This window comes from Microtus oregoni, unplaced genomic scaffold, assembly GCF_018167655.1.
Source record: "Microtus oregoni isolate MIOR12 unplaced genomic scaffold, Mior012 000012F_ref0000307, whole genome shotgun sequence".
Classification (NCBI taxonomy): domain Eukaryota; kingdom Metazoa; phylum Chordata; class Mammalia; order Rodentia; family Cricetidae; genus Microtus; species Microtus oregoni.
The window spans coordinates 16,929,803-16,937,146 of NW_024543071.1; the positions used below are offsets into that span (position 1 = coordinate 16,929,803).

Below are 7,344 nucleotides of genomic sequence, written 5' to 3' on the forward strand. Positions count from 1 at the left end.
ACCAGACTTTTCTAACTCCTTTGATCTTGTTTGCCCCACACAGCACAAACTGACCCCGGAGTATCTGGAACTCAAGAAGTATCAGGCCATTGCTTCTAACAGTAAGATCTACTTTGGCAGCAACATCCCTAACATGTTCGTGGACTCCTCTTGTGCTTTGAAATATTCTGATGTTAGGACTGGAAGAGAAGGCTCCCTTCCCCCTGAGGAAACTCTTGAACCCTCTGGAGAGAGCCCCGTCCAAAACAAGGAGAACACAGGTTGATGCAAGAGGTAGAAATGCTCTCCCATATCAAAGTGTGACCCAAGGGGCTACGTGGGAGCAGTGGTTTATGTGGACTCTCCAGACTCACAGAGAATTTGTGCTCTGTTGTGGCTCTCCTTGTCATAGTCCTGGTTTGCCAGCTGCAGGAGAGGACCAGCTGACTGGCACTCAAATGGTCTTTTCAGCCACACTTTTATCAAGTATCCTGTATGTGTTCCTTTGTAAACCGGTACTCAGGAGCGAGGGAAAGTGACGTTTAGACACTGCCTGCACTGGAATGTCAAACACTATATAACAAGCTGTGTTTCTTTTAAAAGCTGAGGTCTATTGAATAATGTTTACATTGGTCCCTGGGGACGTGTGCTTAGACATTCAAGAGCTAGGAGGCCAGAGAAAAGACCACCAGAAAATGGTAAGTTAAAGAAGACTGATGACATTTGGGGCCCAGGCTCTCTTTAAAGTCCAGTCCCAGCATTCCTCCATGTGATTAACAGCCGGGCCTCTGGATTCCTAGGAAATGATCTTCCAGTTGAGCAACCATTTACTTGATACAAAGTGTACCATTCTGTTTTCCTACAGTCAGGTTGGTGGCCTGCAGGGACATGCACTTTGCCACCCAACCAGAGGATTTTCACAGAGATTCCTGATCACTAGTTTATTTTATTAGTAAACTCAGAAATAGGGAAAGCAGCTGAAATTTAAGGGAGACAAAACCTGCACTGCACCAAAGCTGTGGGGCCCTGTGTTTCCTCCATTTGGTGATGATGTCCACATCACTGCTCTGGCCCAAGTGCGATGAAAGTGCCTGGTTTTAGCCACAGACAACTGCTTAGAGGTCACCCCGTGACTCTACTAAGCTGAGACAAGGCTTTAACCAGACATAGGAGCAGTGTGCAATTCCTAATTTGCTGCACAGTATTATGTCATAATTGCAGGAAGTCTGTATTTTAAAACTGGATTTGGGGCACATTCATTTGCCCCAGCACTCCTTTCTAAAGGCCAAGGTTTATGGATGCCGTGGTTGCTAACACACCGATTCTCCTTAAAGTAGTTCACAAAGTGTGAAACCAAAAGTAACCTAGAAAGCATCCCTGGTCATCTTTGTCTCCTTCCCCTTTGACCTGTGATGTTGATATCAAAGTATCCAACTTTCACTCTAGAGATCAGAATTCCATTGACTTCTTGGCAACCATTGAATTTATTTTCCATGAGAAAATGACAAAGTTAAGCTGTGGCTATAGGAGATCTGCTTCATCCAGACCTCTTTTCCCCATCACATTAACTCTCCTGGAACTTTATGCTGCACAGGTAGACCTGAGTCTGCCAAGCTTGTTGACAGCTCTTGTGTGTACTGTGTTGAAGCCAGGCAGAAGTGTAATGGGCCCACTTCCTGAAACCTCTCAGCTGTTTATCTCACAACAGCTGAAAGGTTGTGCCAAGAATTTTATTGGAAAAGGAAAGCCCAGGTTTGAATGGGTCTTTCCCCTAGGCCTTTTAGTATAGAGGCATTTGTAATATGGAAAAAATAATCTTTCTCATTTAATTATATTAATTACCCTTAAATGAATTTTGTGTTCTTGAACCCTCATTACAAAAATATTTGAACTATATAAATACACCTGTCATATTGTTGCTGCAGATAAATAATGATTGTTGTGGGATATCTGGATCATTGAGCTTTGTGCTTTCATTTCTAGAGATGTTTTCTGTTCCCATTAGTGAAATGCTGTTGCCCCAAAGTGATGGCTGTAGGTGTCTTAGTGGCCACGGGTCATGTTGGCCGGGTTGAGGAACAGGGAGGTGCCATTGTGAAAGATTAAAGAAAGCACTTCCACTTGAGCTCCCTATGGAGTGAGCTTCCCTGTGCCCACTCAGTGAACTAAGTCTGGCCATCCTTCAGGGATGTTCCTTTTGGTAACTATACACTGTAATCTTTAAGTATAAATTTATATGTGAAAGCTACGTTTTTAAAAACAAGAATCTAAATAAAATTATTTTCCTATCAGTGACTGTGTGTGTGTATTGTGTTTTCCCCATATGACTTCATGCTTTTCTGTTTTTTTTTTTTAAAACATGTTTCTAAGACTGTCTTGCCCATTTCAACTATAGAGCAAGTTTGCTGATTTAGCTTAACTGTAGAGGTTTATACTTTTTCCAAAATAATGCCTACCAAGTAAAATTTTTTAATGACATTTTCACTTTTTCTTGGCTCCTAGAATTTGATAAATGTTGCTATTGTTTGTGGGCTAAGTCAGGAGCAGGGCATTGAAGAAGAAACACAGTCATTGTGCCCCTTAGAGCCTGTACTAGAAGGAAGAGTTTTACATTAAAGGGAGGGGCCCCTGTGTACGCTCTAAGTGGTAGTGCTGTGGCACAGCTGACTCCGTTAGTTGAGAGGTCTGGTGCAGACAGTTGGAACAGTGCTTTTGGACTAGCAGAGAAGAGGTGGGAGATCCCGGGAGGGAGTCTCTTTCCTCTGCTTCTGGAATTCACCCCATAGTCTCCCACATTAGCTGCCACAGACCAAGAAGCTGCAGCTACCAATTTGAACTTGTTATCCTATAAGCTTTGGCATTAAGATGAATTCTTCCCACTCCAGTAAGAAAGTGTGAATTAACAGTTCGTAGTTCTACTTGCTTTTAAATGATTAAAACCAGTGCCAGTGTATGCAGGTGAGCAGCTTTATAATCTGGCCCTGCTGGCCTTTCTGGAAATGCCACTCACCTCTTTGTTCTGTCCTGGTTTTCTTTTCCTCTCTGGTGGTACCAGCTCTCCTTTGCTCACTCCTAAAGATTCTTCATCGTTTCAGAGAGTTCACCCTGAACTGTGTGCTCAGAGTTAGCATTTCTCATTTAACCTGCATAAGCATGCATCCTGCCTCATGACCTGCTTAGAGTCTATTATGACACAAGAGCCCAGGCTCTCTGAGGGCAGTGACTACGACCCTGTGGTTGCCTGGGGGTTGTATCTATTGCTAACCCCTGAGATGGTGCTTGATCCTCGAGACTTGATCAGTTTGGTTGAATGTGAAGTGCAGCAAAATACGGTCAAATAAGTCGTCGTGACGAAAGGACAGAAGCTGGGCCAGCTCGTGTGAATGGAGACTTGTGAAATAATCATGGAAAATTGCCAGCTATTTCTAAACTATTTACACATCTTCGCAGGGCAGCTCTTTAGTGAGGTAAGTTGCTGTACCTCGTATAGTAGTTTCCCTATGGCAACTGCTAGGGTATGTTAGCTTATCTAATCTATAGAAAGCAGTATGTCTCTGAGTAGAGCAGAAATGCCCACAGTAGAGAAGAGCACAGTACCTAGTAAGTGTGAGTGTGAAATGAACCACATTGATACTTATCTTCAGGAGCTGTGGTGTAAGATAACTAGTTTTAAATATCAGCCAGCCTGGAAAGAAGCTCAGCCGTTAAAGGCTAGGCTCACAACCAAAAATATAAGTATCAGCCACAACCTTCAGGAACATTCCAATAACTCAGAGCAGTATCTTAGTTTTCTCTTGATCTTTTTGTGTAAGCATTTGTAGTGGCATTTTATTTGTATTTTAATAATGAAACTTGCCTGAAGATCAGAGAGTAAAACAACCCCATGTTGGGTGCCATTTTGTAAACAGAGACTGTGCTTTAGTTTCCCAGGTGCCCAGACCTGAACTATATTAATTAAAACAAGTGTATTCCTAACTAGCTCTTGTATCTTAAGTTAGCCCATTTCTATTATTTTATATTTTACCATGAGGCTTGTGGTTTGTTATTTCTTGCTTCTTGGGTGGCTACATGGCATCTTCCTGACTCCGCCTTCTTTTCTATCTTTGCTTAGATTTCCTGCCTTGCTCTATTCTGCCCTGCCATAGGCCAAAACAGCTTCTTTATTAACCAGTGGTAATAAAACATATTCATAGCATACAGAGGAGAATCCCACACCAAGCATTGACAACAAACTTTATCAATTTCTCATTCCTAGTGTCCTTTATTACATGGACCATAACTCATAATGACACTTGTTTTTTTTCTTGCTGTATACTATGGTTTGAATATGTTCTTCAAAAAGTTTGTGTTAAGAACATCCTCCAATCTTTCCAGGAGATCTTGTCTGTTTCCTCTTCCCAGAGGGATCTATGTATGTCTCTCTTAGGGTTCTCTTTGTTACCTAGCTTCTCTGGGATCGTGGACTACAGGCTGGTTATCCTTTAATTTACATCTAATATCCACTTATGAGTGAGTATATATCATGTTTGTCTATCTGGGTCTGGGTTACGTCACTCGTTTTTTTTTTCTAGTTCAATCCATCTGCATGCAAATTTCAAGCTGTCATAGTTTTTACCGATGAGTAGTACTCCATTGTGTAAATGTAACACATTTTCTTTATCCATTCTTTAGTTGAGGGGCACCTAGGTTGTTTCCATGTTCTGGCTATTACGAATAATGCTGCTGTGAACATAGTTGAGCAAATATCCTTGTGGTATGAGTGTGCATTCTTTGGGTACATGCCAGGGAGTATGTTGCAGGGAAGGAAGGGAGGGTGGAAGGGGAGGGGAGAAGGGGGAGGAGGAGGAGAACATAAGGGATGGGATGCTCAAGAAGTGGAAGGACAGTGAGGGAAAGCAAGGAAAGAGATATCTTGATTGAGGGAGTCATCAGAGGACTAACGAGAAACATGGCACTAGGGAAATTCCAAGGAATCCACAAAGATGACCCCAGCTAAGACCCTAAGCAACAGTGGAGTAGATGCCTAAACTGGCCTTCCCCTGTAATCAGATTGATGACTGCCTTAACTGTCATCATAGAACCTCCATCCAGCAACTGATGGAAGCAGATGCAGAGATTCACAGTGAAACATTTGGGCCAATCTTCTGGAGACCAGCCCAAGAGAGGGAGGAGCGATAATAGGAGCAAGACCATGATGGTGATACCCACAGAAACAGCTGACCTGAGCTCGTGAGAGTTCACTGGCTCTGGACTGATAGCAGGGGAGCCTGCATGGGACCTAACTAGGCCCATTGGATGTAGGGGACAGTTGTGAGGCTTGGGCAGTCTGTGGGGCCACTGGTAGTGGAACCAGGATTTATCTCTAGTGCTTGAACTGGTGTCTTGGAGCTTTCTCTTTGGAGGGATTCTTTGCTCAACCTAGATATGGGGGGAGGGCCTTGGTCTTACCTCAAAGTGAAGTGTCAGACTTTGTTGACTCCCCGTGGGAAGCCTCACTTACCCTTTCTGAGGAGTGGATGGTGGACAAGGCGGGGGTGGGGGGGCTGGAGAAGGGGAAGGACTAGGAATGGGGATAGCTATGTAAAATGAGAAAAAAAATGTACTAAAAAAAAAATCTTAGAACAGCCTCCAGTGTCACCAGTGTTGAGAGAGAGAGACCCCAGAGAGGAGATGTAATGGGTATAATGAATTCAGACCTTTATGGCAAGAAAGAGTTCATTTTTTTGTCCCCATGTGTATGCTGCCTCCTTCCCTCCTTCCCTTTTCCCTTCTCACCCTCGTTTCTTACATTCTACTTTTTGCTATGAGATGACAGATATAGTGAGAAGGTTTTCACCAGGCATTGTCCTCACTTTTAGATTTCCATCCTCCAGAATAGTCAAAGATTTCTACCTGTCAGAAATTACAGTCTACAACATTCCTTTAGAGCAGTGCAAGATGAACAACGAGAAGTTGGTTCCAGAGGAGTGGGGCGTTCCTGTAATGAGCATCTGAAAATGTGGACATAGTTTTGGAATTGAGTAATTAGTAGAAGCATTTGGAGAAGCAGGCTAGAAACAGCCTGGGTTGCTGTAAGCAGAGTCAGAGGAAGTTGTCATGAGGGCTTAGCAAGGAGAGCTGTAGGGAAAGTGAGTTTTAAGATACCACAAATGGGATGCCCAAGACTGTTCTGAGGAAGCAGAAATAGGAACTAAGTGTTGGGAACTGGAGTAAAGGTTATCATTGTTCCAAGCTGAAAAGAAGGTCATTGTGTCTGTGACAAGGCGTTCTACAGGATGAATCTTAAGATTGTTCTCAAGATACCTAGTGGAAGAAATCTCCTTTCTTTGTTATACAGGGGACTGAACCCAGATCCCAGTGCATGTGAGTACGTACTCTAGCAGTAACTACTCCCCACCCTATTGAGGACATTTCGGTCTATAATCTTGAAGCAGCTGCATGACTTCTTTTAGCTGTAGATGGCAAAACACAAGGGGAAAAATGATATAGAAATGGGATGTTAAAAGGAAGCAGAACTTAGGGATTTGAAGACTCCTTAGCCTAGCACCTATAAAGAATGACAACAGAAAAACCAGTGTTTGCTGAAGCACTGGCAGAAGTTCAGCTAACTTCTTAGTCTCTTACCAAGAGCCAAATAATTTATATTGGTTATAAATTACCCAGTTTCAGATACTGTTACAGCACAAAAGGGAATATGATAACCATATATTATCTCTTTGCCGTTGTTTTTTAATTATTTCTGTTTTTTAATGTAGAAAAATGCATTCTCACATAAGTATTAGGTACCTACTGTGCTGCTAAAGCAACAAAAAAAGGCATGTAATTTTGGAGGTGGGGCCGTGTGTCAAGTAAAGAGGATGAGTAGCATGGCAAGATCAGTGAAGATCAATAGAATCTGGTGGTTTCTAGGAAACAGTGTGTGATTTGAGCCGTTTCAAAGGATGGATGGAAGGCAGCCAGCTGGAAATGGTGATTATGCAATGTGCTTGAAGCAGTGGGAAAGTAATGTGTTACATTTTAAAACGCAGTTTCCTAGACTCTTGCCTCATTAGTACCAGGAAGCATGAGGTCCGCTCTCTGCAAGTCCCTGTCAATAAGTTTCTGTTTACTGGCACAGGTCCCCATCTGCAGGTGTTCTCTTTGAATCCTCACAACCATGAGAGGTTCTGCTATCATCCTACAGCTGGGAGTCAGAAGGGTCACTTGACCCAAAAAACACATGAATAACAAGTAGCCAAGTGAGCTCAGTGGTGGCGTACACCTTTAATCCCAGCACTCAGGAAGCAGAGAGCAGAGGCAGGCAGATCTCTATGTGTCTGAGGCCAGCCTGGTGTACAGAATGAGTTCCAGGACAGCCAGGGCTAC

At 43.0% G+C, this 7,344-nt stretch overlaps 1 protein-coding gene across 2 annotated transcripts in view; it reads left to right on the plus strand.

Annotated features, from left to right (window-relative positions):
* Erlin1 (ER lipid raft associated 1) overlaps positions 1–2,270 on the plus strand; it is a 34,164-nt gene extending 31,894 nt beyond the window's left edge. For both annotated transcript variants that reach the window (XM_041662130.1, XM_041662129.1), the window contains one exon: positions 44–2,270. In XM_041662130.1, the coding sequence (XP_041518064.1) occupies positions 44–265 (222 nt within the window). In that variant the 3' untranslated portion in view covers positions 266–2,270. The remainder of the gene's footprint in view (positions 1–43) is intronic.
* The last annotated feature ends 5,074 nt before the right edge of the window (positions 2,271–7,344 follow it).